This window comes from Meles meles, chromosome 21 (assembly GCF_922984935.1).
Source record: "Meles meles chromosome 21, mMelMel3.1 paternal haplotype, whole genome shotgun sequence".
Taxonomy (NCBI): Eukaryota; Metazoa; Chordata; class Mammalia; order Carnivora; family Mustelidae; genus Meles; species Meles meles.
In genome coordinates, this window is record NC_060086.1 from 18,530,346 (window position 1) to 18,548,018 (window position 17,673).

Consider the following 17,673-nt stretch of genomic DNA (forward strand, 5'->3'; position numbering starts at 1 on the left):
ATCTATCGATAACTGATAACAACTTGATTATATATAATTACTTTTAAAAAATTTATAGGGAGGGGCGCCTGGGTGGCTCAGTGGATTAAAAAATTTATATGGAACCAGAAAAGACGTCGAATAGCCAAAGGAATATTGAAAAAGAAAGCCAAAGTTGGTGGCATCACAATTCTGGAATTCAAGCTCTACTACAAAGCTGTCATCATCAAGACACCATGGTTCTGGCACAAAAACAGACACCTGGATCAATGAAAAAGAAGAGAGAGCCCAGAAACAGACCCTCAACTCTATGGTCAACTAATCTTTGACAAAGCAGGAAAGAATGTCCAATGGAAAAAAGACAGCCTCTTCAACAAATGGTGTTGGGAAAATTGGACAGCCACATGCAGAAAAATGAAACTGGACCACTTCCTTACACCACACATGAAAACTCACAAAATGGATAAAGGACCTCAATGTGAGAAAGGAATCCATCAAAATCCTAGAGAGTACAGGCAGCAACCTCTTCGACCTCAACCACAGCAATTTTTCCTAGAAACATTACCAAACGCAAGGAAAGCAAGGGCAAAAATGAACTATTGGAACTTCATCAAGATCAAAAGCTTGTGCACATCAAAGGAAACAGTTAACAAAGCCAAAAGACAACTGACAGAATGGGAGTAGATATTTACAAACGACATATCAGATAAAGGGCTAGTATCCAAAATCTATAAAGAGTTTAGCAAACTCAGCACCCAAAGAACAGATAATGCAACCAAGAAATGGGCAGAGGACATGAACAGACATTTCTGCAAAGACATTCAGCTGGCTAACAGACACATGAAAAACAGGTCCACATCACTCAGCATCAGGGAAATACAAATCAAAACCACAATGAGATACCCCCTCACGCCAGGCAGAATGGCTAAAATTAACAAGTCGGGAAATGACAGATGCTGGCGAGGATGTGGAGAAAGGGGAACACTCCTACACTTGCTTGGGAATGAAAGCTGGTGCAACCACTCTGAAAAACAGCATGGAGGTTCCTCAAAAAGCTGAAAATAGAACTACCCTACGACCCAGCAATTGCACTACCAGGTATTTACCCTAATGATACAAACATAGTGATCTGAAGGGGCACGTGCACCCCAATGTTTATAGCAGCAATGTCCACAATAGCCAAACTATGGAAAGAACCTAGATGTCCATCAACAGATGAATGGATAAAAAAGATGTGAGATATATATATATATATATATGAATACCATGAAGCCATCAAAAGAAATGAACCTTGCCATTTGTGACGATGTGGATGGAACTAGAGAGTATTATGGTTAGCGAAATAAGTCGATGGGAGAAAGACAACTATCATATGATCTCCCTGATATGAGGAAGTGGAGATGCAACATTTGGGGTTTGGGGGGTAGGAAAAGAATAAATGAAACAAGAAGGGATCAGGGGGAGACAAATCATAAGAGACTCTTAATGTCACAAAACAAACTGAGAGTTGCCGGGGGGAGGGGTGTAGGGAGAGGTTGGTGGGGTATGGACATTGGGGAGCGTACGTGCTATGGTGAGTGCTGTGATGTGAGTAAGACTGGCGATCCACAGACCTGTGCCCCTGGGGGCTAATAATACATTATCTGTTTATAAAAAAATTTAAAAATTAAAAAAAAAAAAACAAAAAAACAAAGGAACAGGTTTTTCAGGAGCCACTATATGTAGTGTCTAAACTTACCTGTACTTGTCCATTTCTTCTTTGGCTACTTTCAGATTTTCATCGGCAGCTGACAGCTCGTTCTTGGTTGCATTCAGTTCATAAAGTGTCTCTTCTAGCTTCCTAAGATGGGAAAGGTATATACATTGTCCAGTAGCCAAGGTCCTGAATTTCTGCCATTTATCCTCCCAGCACACTTGTTGGCCTATGTTGGAATGTCTCCGCTTAAAGCACAGACTGACAACACAACAGGGAAATGAATGAAGGCCCCATTTAGGGTTAAAGAAAAACCGAACTCTGGTTGCTGGCCAAGCTCCATGCAATCGGGGCTGTCTTTATACTTCTCTACTTTAATTCACTCACCATGTCATCAAATAACATTGCACTTTGTGCCCTCTTGGAGTACGTCTTTGGTTTGAAATGGTGAAGGCTCATTTCAATTCAAAGTGAAAAGCCAAGCCTGACAAGCTACACTCATTAGGATGAAGCACGGGCCCAGCATTAGTCTCACCTCCGTGGGGAGCCCTGATCCTCAGACAAAGGCTGGGCCCCACACAGTCAGTCAGCCCAAAGGAACCTTCCAGAATATGGCTTCACTGGCATGGAAACTCACTCCCACACATCTCTAGGCTTTAGAAGTACAACCCCTGGCCCCACATGAAAGATCCTGGTGTAGGAAAAGGCCAATCTTAGTGCCGAAAATATGTCCTCATAATCCATGTGAACTCTCACATACGCAGGGTGTTATCTCAGGGAACATACTTCAGAGGGAAAACTGTCAGCTCCATTGAGACAACCTTCTTTTTTTTTTTTTTTTTTTTTTACAGATTTTATTTATTTATTTGACAGAGAGAGATCACAAGTAGGCAGAGAGGCAGTCAGAGACAGAGGGGAAGCGGGCTCCCCGCTGAGCAGAGAACCCAAAGCAGGGATCGATCCCAGGACCCTGGGACCATGACCTCAGATGAAAGCAGAGGCTCTAACCTACTGAGCCACCCAGGCGCCCTGAGTCAATCTTCTTAAACAAGACCAAGTTCATGGATGGAGAAGGCAGCAAACAGCGATGCTTAGAAAGGTTGTTTTGCTGTGCCGCCCTCGACTCTTTTGTTCATGGTGTTGATACACAAGGTTTCAACTGGACACTTGTCAAGAATCTCATGCAGAAAGACTCAGAAACAGACAAAAGCTCTAGAAAGAGAAGGACATGAGCATCTGCTTCTGGTCTCTCAACTACACTTCAGCAAATGTCTTCTGCAGCGTCAGTCAATGTGTGGCTGAGGGATATGGTGTTGAAGAGAGAAAGGTGTTCAGGACACTGGACCTGCCCCAAGACGAACCTATCAATGAACACAATCCAGGTGCCTGTGAAAGAGAGCGACCCCCATCCCTGGAGTTGGAAGGAATAACACAAACCTGAGTCTCCAGGGAAGACAGGGAATTTCAACATGAATGAGGGACTCCAATATCCTGATCTCCTGAGAAACAAAAGGAAACACTGGACAAGAGAGCGAACTTGTAGTGAATGCACCCAATTTCTAAAGAGCACATGAAGAAACATGAGAACCAGATGGAGAAGAAGGAAGCACAGGAGAAAGCCAGCCTGGAAGTGGGAGCCAACCTCCCCAGGACACATCAGTGAATTCTGGAACAGGCGAGTGAATACACAGTAAATGAACAAGTAACCTTTTGGCGACAGGTTGGAATGCAACAAGTGAAGTTCCAGTCCAGCCAGCAAAGATGAGACTTAGTGAAACTGCAGGCTTTGGTTGGGATCCGGGAGAGTTACACCTAGAAAATCATGTGGAGGGGCACCAGGATGGCTCAGTCATTAAGTATCTGCTTAAAAGTATTTGGTTCAGGTCATGATCCCAGGGTCCTGCAATAGAGCCCAACACTGGACTCCCTGTTCGGCAGGAAGCCTGCTTCTCCCTCTCCCACTCCCCCTGCTTGTGTTCTCTCTCTTGCAGTGCCTCTCTCTGTCAAATAGATAAAATCTCTTTTAAAAAAAGAAGAAAGAGAAAATCAGGTGGACAGGGAATACGCTGGCCTTATTAGGGATTGGCCTCGAGTGAATGATCTCAGTTGTATACCAGATGAAGGGACCCAGTATTATTGGAGCCCCAGCCCACTTTCCACAAAGAAACTTTCCCTGTTTCTGCAGGAAGAGAATTCCATTTTTCTCTCCACATTCTGGACCCAAGTCTCATGCTGAACAAGAAATGGACCTGATGCAGGAGTGGTAAGAGCACGTGATGAGAGTGAAAATGTAAAGACAATTTAGACTGACCCAGAGGGGATCCAGTTAATCAAAGTGATTAATGTTGGTACCTTCCCCTTCTACTCCAACGAATCACACAACAACGTGGGGCAAGTCCTTAGAACAGAAAGGAAAATGCAGGTTACACAAATCCAGATCGGAAGGGCAGGCACAACTCTACACAATGCATTTGACAAAAGTACTCTAAGATCCAATTCCAGAAGTTCCAAATACAATTCTCTAGACTTGCCGCCACGTAAATTCATACAATGGTATCTGTGACAACACAGCAGTAGCTTACTCTTCTGCAGTCAGTTTTCGTCTTTCAGAGAATTCCACCACCACATCCAATTTCTTCTTTAGCAGGTTAAGTACTGCTTCTTTAGCTGTTTTCTGAGAACTCAGGGCATTACACCGGCCTTCCAGGAACTTTTTACTTTCTGAAAAGGATGAGTTTGCTTTTGTGTGTTTGTGCCATGACCTGAGAACTTGGTTTTGATGAGGAAAGGAGAAGGGCAAGACTGTGAAGGCAGGAAGGCATCTTTCCCTGCCCGAGGCAAACTCATGGCCACCATATGGAGATTTCTTCCCCCAAAACAACATACCTTTCAGTTCGTGGATTTTGGATGTCAAGGCTCTCAGCTCTTGATCCCCCAATTCATCTTGGGCCTTTAAAACAGATTTGAGAAAAGACATATGAGGGCACCTAACAGGACAGGCTCATGGAGGGCAACAAAGAAAGCCCCTGAGGCATAAATGGAATAAGGAGAAAGTAAGGAAACTAGTTCATGTCAAAAAACACACAAATGGCTTTCTTAGTGGAACAGATATAAAATAATCTTCTACTATACAATTGGGCTTGCTATCGCCCTTCATCGCTCACGTATTTTGTGGGATTTTCTACATAACTTGGAGGGCAGCGCTAAATGATGTGATGATGACCCAGCTGTGAAATAAACCACATTTCCTAGACCTTGAAATAGCAAACCTCATCGGGGTGGTCGTAAGTGAAATCACAGCTCACTGCTCTGTAGGAGTTGCAGTTCCTGGACGCCCACGCTCTACTGCGTAAACAGTACAGGAGCACACTGCACTCACCTCACCCAATAAACGAAAAGCCTCCCAAGCCACATTATAGGACAACTAACACCTAACTCTTACCACATCCACATTCTGGATATTCTTTTCTCTCTCAGCTTGAAAGAGAGCCTGTTTACACTGAAGCCTGTCCTTCAAATGTTCATTAATCTCTTCCACCTTTTTGATGTTCTCCTTCAAGAAAATATATTGAAATATATATATATCTATTGAATGAGTAGCAATGATTCATTCCTTTGGACACCTGGGTTGCACCTGGGTGGCCCAGTCTGTGGAGTGTCTGACTCCTGCTTCCGTTTGCCTCAAGTCCTGATCTCAGGGCCATGGGATTGATTCCTGCATCAGGCGACACACTCAGCACAGTGTCTGCTTAGCATTCTGTCTCTCTCTCCTTCAGACCCCCTCCCCTCACTCTATCCTTCTCTCAAAGCAATCAATCTTAGAAATTAATAATAATAATAATATTTCATCACCTTTACTTCTGTTTTTAGAACACAATTCAGGCAAAGAAAGGATTCTTACTTTCAATTTATGTACTTCAGCAAGGGAAAGCTTATGTTCTCTCTTCGTTTCTGCTTGCTTCTTTGCTTCTTTTGCTTTCCTGACCTATAAAACATATGAAAAAGGAATCAGAATTCCAAAACGGCATGTTGGAGAAATCTATCTTTGTGACTCCTTTCACAAAGACAGAGGCAGTGCGCTACATTTGTGAAGCTTCTCTTACTCAAGGACCGCTTCTGGATCGCACAAAATAGATCAATAGAATGAACTACCAGAGGGGGAAGTAACCAAAATGAAATCACAAAAAATATTTGAAAGGGCACACATACCTTCTCCTCCCAACTCGCTATTTTTTTTTCAAGGTCCCTGTTTTCCTTTTTAAAGTCATCAATCTTCTTCTTTATTTGGTCTAAAGTAACTGAAAGGAGAAAAAAGAATTTTAAGCTAATTAGCAAAAACAGTGACATTGAATAATCCCACTGTGTTAGCACCAGAGAGCATTCTCTGACACTTGGGTGTCACTAACTTGCTAGCATTCCCAGTGTGCCTCAAGAAAGCAAGTTGTAGCAGCATTTGAAACCTAAGACTTTCTATATAAGTGAGATTCCTACTTAAAATGTTTTTCAAACATAGAGAAAAGCAATCGAATGTCTTCTCATTTTTCTCCCATCTGTAAGCACCATTCTTGGAAAATCCGATCCCTGCAAATGCTCATGTCATTGCCAGAGCTGTGACAGAAAAATCGAGCATCCTATCAACGAACATCTCTCTCCTCTAATAATTCAGATACAAAATCAGGTCCCTGCACACAACCCAAAATGAGCAAATCTATCCTTTGGTCCTGCTCAGTGCCACGTCCACTTCCAGGTCCTACTTGGAATTCCACACAAGGAAAACTCAAGATGTCAGGCGAGTGAAACTCGCAGGCCTTCAGAGACGTTCTGCTGCTCACAGATCGCCTTTCATGAACCCCAGGCTGGGGGCTCTGGAGGACAAGATCTCTGCTATAAACACACTTGGGTAACAATCTCCACATTACACAGAGTCTCTGGAGGGCCTGGATAATGCACACACCCGAGAAGACAAGCTTTTTTCATCACAACAGGAGAATGTTACCCTCTACCCTTACAGGAAAACAACACTCAAGAGGAGCCTGATCACAGCTGCATAACACATGTAAGGTCTAGAACACAGACTCCTCTAAGAGCCACTTGATTCTCTCATCTTGGGGCACATGGGTGGCTCAGTTGGTTAAGGGTCTGCCTTCTGCTGGGGTCAGGACACCGGGATCTGGGATCACATCCCACATCCAATTCTGCTCAGCGTGGAGCCCAATTCTCCCTCTCTGTCTGCCTGCCACTCCGCTGCTTGTGTGCTCTCTCTCTCTCTCAGTTTCTGTCAAATGAATAAACAGAATGTCTTAAAAAATAATTCTATCATCTTTCCTCAAAGTGCAAACTTCTATTCTGGCCCACTGTGAGCGCTCTCTTGCTCTGAGACCTCTCTTCTCACCAGCAGCACTGCCGCACTTACAGCAATGAACAACGACATTCTACGGTTTCCTAAAAGCCAGTCAGCCACCCAGGCCATCAACAGCCAGCACCACGGAATCACCACAATCTAGGTGCCCCAGGCACTATCCATTATCCCTGCTGGCATAGGCTCTATTCCATTCATTCTCCCCTGGCAGGAAAGGCTCCCTCCACTTCAGACTCAAAACCACCATTTAATCCTCTCCTGTGACACACGCTCTGCATGGAAATATATGCCTCCTTCTCTAAGTGTAGCGTGTTTGCTAGACTCAGAGAGTTTTCTCCTCTTGACATTTCACCAAGAGCCAGCTCATGGTGAAGTACTCACTCCAGACTTCAGGCTGTGATCCTCACTTGCCTCCTAAACATCTCTCTGCAAAATTACACCTTGTATTCTCATTAGTCCCACCAGGTGTTCCTCGTCCTGGTCTCTTAGAGATGGCAACTCCCTCCACATTGTCACTTAGACTCCACATGGGGAAGAGAACCATTTTCAAGACATAACAAGTCAGTGTGACATCAGAAGTCACCATATTTATCCCTTGTCAAATTATGCCCACATCAAACACCGATACTGAGAATTTTTGGTAAAGAAACTGAAGCCAAAAATCTTACCTTCATATTGTCGAGGCTTTATCTAAGAGAGGAAGAAACAAAGATAAGCTGGATGTCAAAACATATTACAAGTAAAAATCTATAGTTCAGATAAATACCGCAATTGTAATTAAAGGTATTACAATAATCACTGTGCTTACCAGAATGAATTCACAGGATTAAAAAAGAAGACAAACTTAGAATTTCCTGATTACATCATCATTGTTCACAATCCATTTCTGATAAAGAGCACACGTGTGTTTAGCTTATTTTTGACCCCTAATTCCATTCACATTGTAGTCAATGAATGTTCAACCTATTCAATTTTGACAAGGGATCATGCAGACATTGAAAAAAATCCACTAATTCATCATTTCCCTAGTTTTATTTATGTTAGTCACCACACAGACTGTCATTAGTTTTTTATGTAGTGTTCCAGGATGCCCTGTTTGCATATAACACCCAGTACTCCATGAAATATGTACCCTCCTTAATACCCATCACCAGGCTCCTCCCACCCCTCTCCTCTGAAACCCTAAGTTTGCTTCCCAGAGTCCATAGTCTCTCATGGTTCATCTCTCCCTCTGAATCCCCCCGCCAAATCATTTTCCCTTCCTTCTCCAAATATTCTCTACGCTATTCCTTATATTCCACAAATAAGTGAAACCACGTGATAACTGACTTCCTCCACTGGACTTATTTCACTTAGCATATTTCCCTCAATTTTTTGCAACCCAGTATCTGCACTGAAGTACAGAACCTGCGACTTTTTAAAAATACTGAAAGAAAGAAAATGGAAGGAAGGAGGAAAGAAGGAAGGCAGGCAGGGAGGCAAGGGAGCAAAGGCTTTGTCAAGGATATGCCTCTTTCCTTCTCTACACAGTTTTCCTGAAACCGTAAAAAGAGTTGGCTGTTCGCTGAATTCACACACAGTCACAGCCCATCAGGTGCTATGAAGTTTCCCAGACTGTTTCAAACGCGGTGTCATCAAAAAGAAGTAAAAGCCATAGGATGAGAAAAAGAGTGGCCCATGATGAGAGATGAAGCATAAGCCACAACAGAAATGACAGCTGATGTTTTCAAAAAGGGGAGTCAGGCAATTCAGATTCGAGTCGCCCTGATGTTATTATAGCTCAATAACATCGAGGCAAGACCTCATTTTGACACCATTAACATATTTCCTCATTCTAAAACTTCACAGGATGATGAGAGTTTGGGGCCAATCTCCAAATCTTGCCAGGATATTGGAGTATCACCATGCTATCAAAAAACCAGTCATAGTATGTTGTTGGGGAGAGTGCATCAGGGGAGGGCAATCAGAAAGCCATGGTTATTCCTTTAATTTCCCATGTTGGTTAGGAACCTCTGAGCTCCCCTGGCCCATGTCACCAGCCCCATGGGCAGGGCAAGTGGAAAGTAGGTGGCTACACCAAATACGTAATATTTTTCTTTTCTCTTTGAAGGGAAGTTTTCTCCATTGGAAGGGAGAGGGGGAATAGTCCCATGTAGAAAGAACCTCAAAAGAGCTCTTTCTTCTTAGAAGGGTCTGCCCTCAAGTGAAACCATGTCTCCAGAGTCTAACTGGGTGTTTCCCAAAGACTAAGCCACAGAGCTGAGGGAAATCACTCCAGTGCCACCTCCTCCCTGTCTCACCGGCGAGGACCTCAGTCTAACCCCGAGCCAGAGGCGCAGAAAACCTCACCCTAACTCCCACTTACCTCACTTCCTTTACCAGGACACAGTATCTGGCTTTCAACACAACCCAACAAGGCATACTGCAGGTAAAAACCATGACAGCAAGCACGAGAACCACACTTCCTGTGTCAGAAGTGATGGGGAGAGCAGGCTGGACATTAAAGTCTCTTCGATGTATGATACTGGGTCTAAGGGAAAAGTGCACAACCCAACAAGGCATACTGCAGGTAAAAACCATGACAGCAAGCAAGAGAATCACACTTCCTGTGTCAGAAGTGATGGGGAGAGCAGGCTGGACTTTAAAGTCTCTTCGATGTATGATAGTGGGTCTAAGGGAAAAGTGCACAAGACGAGATGGTAAATGTGGGCAGAGATGTGAAACTCTAAGGCTGTAATATGATTCCAGACAACACCACCATTACAGAAATCAAGAGTGCTTATGCTGGCCTTTTGAAGAGGCTCAAAACAAACCAGAGGAAAGAATCATTAACAGTAAAGAATGTCCAGTAGAAACTTCCAAAAAAGAAACACAGAGACAAAAATGACAAAGACAGCACAGAAAATCCAAGATTGGTAGGTCATTACAAAATGTGTAACACACATGTAACAGGAATGACAGAGCATTGTCCAAAATTAATGGAGTTACCAAATCAAGATCCAGGAAAATGAAAACATTGGAAGAGGATAAATACCAAAACACACACACAAACAATGAACAAAAAACACCGATGTTGCCTAATCTAGAATATTCAGCTATAGATCATTAGAGACAAAGAAACAGTTCTGGAAATCTGGAGCAGGGGTTGGGAATGGGTGGGGGAAGGGGGAGAGGGGAGCAGTAGTAACACCTTACTCCAGAGGAAGAAGGGTAAGAACATCACACTTCTTTCCAGAAACCATGCCATCAAGAATGATGAAATGTTTATAGTGTTTAAAGGAACATGGAACTAGAAACCTGTGGCCAGTGAAATGATCCTTCAAAACACACCACAGAGTAAGGAAAGCCGCCAGGAATAATGACGGGCATTATTTCAATGAGGAAGGGGTCACTTCTCCAAAAAGACACAACAATTTGTAATGTGCATGCATCAACAACAGAGTATCAGAGCACATGAAGCAGAAACAGAAAATATTGCTGGTAGGAACAGATGAATCCATTCCTACAGCTGGAGAATTCAAAACCCTCTTATCAGTCATTGACAGACCCAGAATACAGAAGTTCCATGAGAACGCAGGTGAACTGACCAGCATCACCCATCCACTGCATCCACTAACATCGGCAGAATACTTCATTCAACAACCAGGTATAGACATTCTTCTCAAGCTCACATGGAACAGTCACCGAGAGAGCCCATATTCTGGGCCATACAACACATGTGAACCACCAAAGGAATCGAAACCACAGGAACTATGTTCTCAGACCACAGATGAGTCAAACGAGAGATCCAGAACAGAAAGATAACTGGGAATGACCAAAAATGGAGATTCACCAGCACACTACTAAAGAAGACATGGGTGGGAGGACAGTTGGGTAGAGGGAAGGCTGAAAGAGGTGAAGGGGAATAAGAGTTCACTTCTGGCATGAACACTGAGAATTGTACAGAATTGCTGAGTCATGTTGTACACCTGAAACTCACATTATACTGTTTGCCAATTATCCTTAAACTTAAAAAAAAAAAAGAACATATGGATCAAGAAGTCACTTCAATAGAAATTTAAAACTACATCAATCTGGTGATAATCAAAATTGACTTATTAGAGGGAAATTTGTAGTACTGAATGGACATAGAAATGTCCAGGGACTAGGGGGGTGGGATTATGGTCACTGGGGAGGGTATGGGCTATGGTGAGTGCTTTGAAGGGTGTAAACCTGGCGATTCACAGACCTGTACCCCTGGGGATAAAAATACATTATATGTTTATAAAAAAATAAAAAAATGTTCAGTGACTATAAAATTTTCTGCTTATTTATGAATGAAAGTACAGAAGGTATATTAATATACTTACAGTGAGGACGGTTCTCCAGAGGCAAATGAGAAAGGCACAAGTTCCCAAGGAGGCAGTTAAAATGAGAAGCTTCCACAGAACTTCAATCTCATGAGGGCCAAGAAGGAAATGGTCAGGCAAGGAAAGGACAAGCTGAAATACCATTTGAGACAATGAGGAATCTCAAAGACATTTACTGTTTATCTGTCACAAAGAATCAACTCTACAAACCCTCAACCAGCCTCCAGGAGGTAAGCATACCTCTCAACTGTCTCCTCCTAGAGGAGAAGGAACACAGAGGGATTTCCAAGGAGCTGGGGCAAACTTTTGGCAGTGATGAGTGTGTTTATCATCTTACCATGGTGATGGCTTCCTTGTTGCTTACCTATGTCCAATATCAACAAACAGTATTCTTTGAAAAGATGTTGTGATCACATATACATTATAACACACTGAAGCTGTAGGCAAAATCTAATAGACAAATCTTAAGAGATTTTATTTTACCTACAAGCACACTGCAATTTTTTTTCTATAGCTAACAGAACTTGAGAATTTATAAGCCAACATCAAACAGACAAGTCAAAGTAAACTTAGAATAGGTAAGAAGTCAGTGACTTCTATTGGACAGCCATGAAGGACTTGGATAAACTCCTTTGGAACATTTCCAAAACTACACCCAAAATTTATGGGAGAATGAGAGAAATCATGAATATAATGTACTAGAGTTACAAATGAGCATGTTATATGGACAGAAGTTTATAGATTAGGACATAAGTGAGAGAGACAGGAGGATGCTTGTTAATACAATATGCGATAATTGTCCAATAAAAATAAATTAGAGTTATTGCTTAGTTTCTGAAAACATTGATGTTTTCTTTCAATGTTCACTTTGATTCTGAATCACAGTCTAAGATGTCAGATTTCTGAAGGACACAAGGATTTGCATAATCAGGCGATCATGTATGTTCTAAGGTTATCTGTGAAGGTTAGTATCTTCAAAAAGCCAATGGAAGGAATTCATGTTCCTATTTCTTACTACTGTATTTAAATCATGCAATAGCAACTATAAAATTTAGCTTTCTAAAGAGAGAAAATATTAACAAATATATTTATTTATTTGAAAGAGAGAGCCGGAAGGACAGAGGGAGACTGAGCAGCAGACTGACAGCTGAGTAGGGAGCCCAATCAGGGCTCAATCCGAGGGCTCTCCTGGGATCATGACCCAATCTAAGGCAGACACTTAACTGCCTGAACCACCCAGGTGCCTGTGAATTTTAAGAATACAAAATTCCTGGACATGAACACCAAGGCAAGAAACACATCATTTTACAAAAACTACATTTAGAAGCATTTCAGGAGAAAACACATTCACAATGCAATTCATACTAATTCCCACCAAGCTTGAATTTTGTGCAAACACACCTCTCTAGAAAGGAGCTCCTGAAATCTGTAACATTTTCCTCTTCAGGCCTCACAGCTGAGGTCAGGAAAATGTGTGCTGGTGGGAAACGTACACTCTCTTTGAATAGCCACTGTCTGAAAGAGAGCAGTAGCTGTCAGCACAGTGATTGATCATGGGGATCAAATGCACAAAAGACAGAGGCCGTCTGGTCACGAATGTAAAACGTACCCACTTGTGGGCACTCAGTATATCTGGCAGCTGTCTGGAAGCTGATACCAGTAGCTGACTCTTAACTAGATGACAGCCAGTGGGGCCAAAAACACTAGGTTCTCCGACAGTGGCCATGAGCAGGTGGAGGTGGGAAATGCAAGACCAGTTTGTTCAGGCAAGAGTTCAGAGATGGGGTAGGGTGAGAAAGGTGAACTGATCCATGAGATGCAGCCTAGGTAGAGGGGAATGATTCCAATCAAGATGACCAAGAAATTCCCTCTTCTGAAGACAAACAGAATGAAGTCTATTTTGACTAGAGGACTTCATGTGGGATGGGCCTGCCCCAATACCAGGTTCCTTCTTGACTACTGACACTGCTGGACCCCTCTTTCATAATCTGGAGCAAGCGGAACTAAAGAAGTCTACTTGTATCCAGGGGTGTTCCCTAACTGTTGGCTGACTCTCTCTTTCTCACGGGGGTACAGGTTTTAATTTTTCTTGATAGAGTGAAATATTCATGCAGGGAACCACATATTTCTTTATATTTAGACAATCCTAAAGACATCCAGAACTTTCTTATTTTGGGAAAATCGACACTCTGCACATACTTGGTCAAAGAAAGGACAACAACTCATTCACTTCCTGATCATGTCACTCCTAGTGATTTTCCGGTGACATATATCCCAGCAGGATGCGGTCACTTAGTGTCTTCTGGGATTCTCAGGTCTCCATGGACCTGGTGGGACACATGGTCCTTGGGGACAGCCTCCAAGATCAGAAGGAAAGGGCTGATTCAGAAGTTGCTAAAAGTCAACAAACCAAGAAGCACAGAGCACAAAGGACATTTCACTTTTTAACACTCTAGTCCCAACACCAATGCTTGAGATACCCAGGGCTGCCAAACTTCACAAATAGAAACAATGCGCTGACAGGAAAACCAACTAGACAGAAGATGGACCCTGAATTTACCAGGCTTGCGGCAGGATCTTCACTGGGCTTCCAGGGACCAATCTAATACCCCTAGCTCCTATTAAATTAGAGTTCCTGACATTTTCAAAGACAGTTTTAAAGTATTATGATGTACATATCACACAAACCCCCTATTTAGGACAAAGAGCTCAATGGCTTTTCCTATCTTCACAAATTCTTCCTCTTGACACTATAAACCTGGTGTCTACAGGTTTCCATCCTACCAAAGCTGCTCTTCTTGGACCAAGGAGCACAGACAGGACCCAAAACTTGATGCAAATGGCTGTGGCCACAACCCCTTCAGGTTGACCCAGAAACCAGCCCTGTGGGGTCTAGTTGTCAGGAAGAACTGTCGTTCTTCTGAAGTTACCATCAAGAACCCCATGAAAAAGCTGTTATTTAACCACCGTGTGAAAGAACCCAGTAAGAAGGAAGACACCACTAGCAGCTCATGGGCACCCAAATAGCTCAGTCAGTTAAGTGACCAAGTCTTGGTTTGGGCCAAGTCATGTTCTCATGGTCCTGAGGTTAAGCCCCTCCTAGGGCTCTGCACTCACTGCACAGCTGGTTTGGGATTCTCTTTCCCACCCTCTCTGCTCTTCCCCCTACACCTGTGTCCTTTTTCTCTATTCCTCAAATAAATAAATCAAGTAAATTTCTCTATTTCTCAAATATCCAAAAAGAAAAAAAGAAGAAGAAGAAGGAGAATAAGACGAAGAAGAAGAAGGAAGACACCAGTGAAGTGTCACAGTTACTCACATTTGTGTTTGGGGAACAGGGACACTGGAGCAAGAGGAGCCAGAAGAGCAGCCTTTGCACCATCATGCCCTGGTCCTTTGAAGGGGCACTGTGGGCCCAGGGAGGAGGTGAAGATGGCTGGGGGGGGTAGGGGAGGGAGGGGTGGGGAGGGGATAGGTTGGGAATTAGGGATGGGAGCTGGGGCGTAGGGGAGGGAGGGATGGGGAGGGGATAGGTTGGGAATTAGGGATGGGAATAGGGAGGAAAAAGCGGGTAGGATGGGGAAGGTGTTGGTCAGGAGAAGGGGTCAGGGTCAAATTAAGTACTTGAGGCGAAGGAGCAAGGTTCACAAAGGTTAGGAGGTCAGCAGGTTAGTAAAGCACAAGGTCTGTAGGACACATTAGCAGGCAAAGTGAACTCTCAGGAGCAGTTGGTGTGGAGGATCCATCCTCCACCAAGCCTTCCCGGGTTTGAACGTTTCCTTAGCAACCTAGAACCATTCTAATCTCTCCACCAATCAGCTGCCTTTGCCCCTAGTAGCTCAACATGGATGCCACAGGTGACCTCGTTGGTACAAAGCCCCTTCCCACGTGATAACCCACCACGTGCCATCCCAACAACAGGTCCTCTCTGGAACTTTGGCCATCCTTCTTGTTTGCTCCCTCCAACCCAGGTCCCTGTTCCCTCTTCTGTGCTCTCTCTCCTTCCTTTCCAAACTCCTTTCTGAGAGCCACTGGCTGAACAACGTAGAAAGCAAAGGAGGACTAAACTGCAACAAAAAGAAAATACACAATCAGAATAGGAGGTTCCAGCCCTTTCTCAGCAACTCAATGCAGACGGAACACCCACAAGATGTAGATCTTGATGGCAAACCATCTGAATCCCATAGATGTCTCCATACATCTGTCCACATCCACATTGACTGACTTTAGGCACATAGGAGACCGTTATGAGACCGTTATAAAAATGCGCCCAATTTACTTTAGCCATAAGGGAAATTTCAATTTTTTTCAGAAGCATGAAATCACAGACAACAAAAAAGCATGTTGTGGTAATATAATGTGCTAGAAATCACTGCTAAAAAGTGACCTAGAAATTCCCATATGTTTAGAAATTGAGAAGTACCTCTATCAATGGAACAGGAGTAAAGAAATAGAAAAGAGGGGTGCCTGGGTGGATCCGTGGGTTAAAGCCTCTGCCTTCAGCTCAGGTCATGATCTCAGGGTCCAGGGATCAAGTCCCGCATCGCACTCTGCTCAGCAGGGAGCTTGCTTCTGCCTCTCTCTCTGCCTGCCTCTCTGCCTATTTGTGATCTGTCTCTCTGTGTCAAATAAGTAAATAAAATCTTTAAAAAAAAAGGAAATAGAAAAGAAAAAGAGCAACATTGGAACTGAATGATATGAGTATGATACAACTGTAAACAAATATGTCTTCTGGGCTGGAATATCCTCCGGTATTAGTGTGAGAAGACTGCATGGTCTCAAAACCATCCCTAATTGGCCGAGACATTTGAACACCTCCAACAGCGTAGATGTGTCACTTCTCTTTGTGACCCTCCTACCCACTAGCTTCGGCTTTACATGACGAACCTCACAGGGAAACAATCCAATCAGACTCTCATGGCATCTCCTGAGACCTCCAGGAACGAGAGCATTTTAAGAGAAGACTTTCACCAGCTTCTCCCCTGGCGGATCCAGGACAACACCCAGAGAGCTGGCAGCTCCAGATGTGCTGGGTGGGGACAGCCAAGCAGGTGGGCAGGGCCAGGGGCCCAGGAGACTAGACAAACCCCTTGTTATCATCTCTCCTTGGCCCTGTCCTGAGCTGAACTTCCTAAATTGTGTCTCCCTAGGACTCTCACAATGTTTCCTCAACTCCTTCTGGCCCAAGACAGCTGAATATCAGTACTCTACAAAGCACCACTTTATCATTATGTAAATTTCTTGTAAACAGGAACCATTCTAGTATTGCTTAAATAGAACAACAACTTTTTTTTCTAATTAACATATAATGTATTTTTTGTCTCAGGGGTAGAGGTCCGTGATTCATCAGTCTCAGACAACTCAAGCACTCACCAAAGCACATACCCTCCCCAATGTCCATCCCCCAGCCACCCCATCCTTCCCACCCACTTCCACTCCCACCACCCTCAGTTAGGAGAACATCTAAACATACATATAAGGAAACCATAAAAAACATGCCAGCAACAAAACAAGGATAACAACACAAAGTATAAAATTCTGCTTAGATGCTGCTGTCCACCTCAAGAGCCCCAGAGTTGGGCTGCCCTGGTTGTGGAAGGAGAGACCAGCTATGGAAGCAGTGGAGTCAGACTAGCCCAAAAGTGAACAGGAGAGAGGCCCAGCCTGTAAGGGGGACCAGGGACTTCCATGAAAGATGGCCAGATTCACCTTGATTAGAACTGGAATTGGGAGCAGGGAAAGAAGCAGGGAACAGAGTTTGGGGGCCTCAAACAGGTGAGATCATCAGTCATGGAGTTGAGGTGTCCCCAAAGCCAGAGTCAGTCTCCTATCTATTGTGGAGGCCAAGAAAACCAAGGCTGTACCCACCACGAGTCTAACCCTGAAATAAGTACAGCCATCTTGACAAAGCAAAAACTGGCACCTTGCACCTCCCCCTCCACCCACTCCTCTCCCCTTGGTAGTATGTGTGAACAAAGAGTTAACTTGTAGAAATCACAATCCTACAAGACAGGAGTCTCCCTCGGTTCACAAATGTCCCAGTGCTAAATTTCACTAACAAGGACGCTTGATAGGAGGAATGTGACATTCCACTAGCAAACTCCCAACTGTCCTCATGTTAGTGCCTCATTTGCAGGAAAAACAGCCTTAGCTTGATAATAACCAAGGCTCCAATATCCTGACAGTCTTCTTTACCCTGGTAGCCCTTCTGAACACCCCCTTTGTCCTCACCCACCGCTGAGTCCACCCCTACTCTGCCTTTAAAAACTCTGACTGTAATCTGGTTCAGGGTC

General features: G+C 43.7%; 2 protein-coding genes across 9 annotated transcripts in view; both read right to left on the reverse strand.

The window, feature by feature from the left end:
* The window catches only part of LOC123933496 (transport and Golgi organization protein 1 homolog), a 482,235-nt gene that overhangs the window by 61,173 nt on the left and 403,389 nt on the right, over positions 1-17,673 (reverse strand). Inside the window, exon 1 of one of the 7 annotated variants that reach the window (XM_045992730.1) lies at positions 1,718-1,770. The exons of the other annotated variants lie outside the window; for them this stretch is intronic. Within the exon in view, the coding sequence (XP_045848686.1) occupies positions 1,718-1,731 (14 nt within the window). The 5' untranslated portion in view covers positions 1,732-1,770. Of the gene's footprint in view, positions 1-1,717; positions 1,771-17,673 lie in introns of those variants that run through there. 7 annotated transcript variants of the gene reach the window in all.
* LOC123933494 (transport and Golgi organization protein 1 homolog) overlaps positions 1,784-17,673 on the reverse strand; it is a 111,733-nt gene continuing 95,843 nt past the window's right edge. The window contains exons 6-14 of one of the 2 annotated variants that reach the window (XM_045992724.1): positions 11,381-11,512; positions 7,700-7,721; positions 5,882-5,970; positions 5,574-5,657; positions 4,559-4,622; positions 4,255-4,393; positions 3,380-3,484; positions 3,110-3,171; positions 1,784-1,819 (exon numbers count right to left, since the gene is read on the reverse strand). In XM_045992724.1, coding sequence (XP_045848680.1) covers positions 1,812-1,819; positions 3,110-3,171; positions 3,380-3,484; positions 4,255-4,393; positions 4,559-4,622; positions 5,574-5,657; positions 5,882-5,970; positions 7,700-7,721; positions 11,381-11,512 — 705 coding nt within the window. In that variant the 3' untranslated portion in view covers positions 1,784-1,811. Of the gene's footprint in view, positions 1,820-3,109; positions 3,172-3,379; positions 3,485-4,015; positions 4,071-4,254; positions 4,394-4,558; positions 4,623-5,573; positions 5,658-5,881; positions 5,971-7,699; positions 7,722-11,380; positions 11,513-17,673 lie in introns of those variants that run through there. The other variant, XM_045992726.1, reaches the window with a different exon arrangement.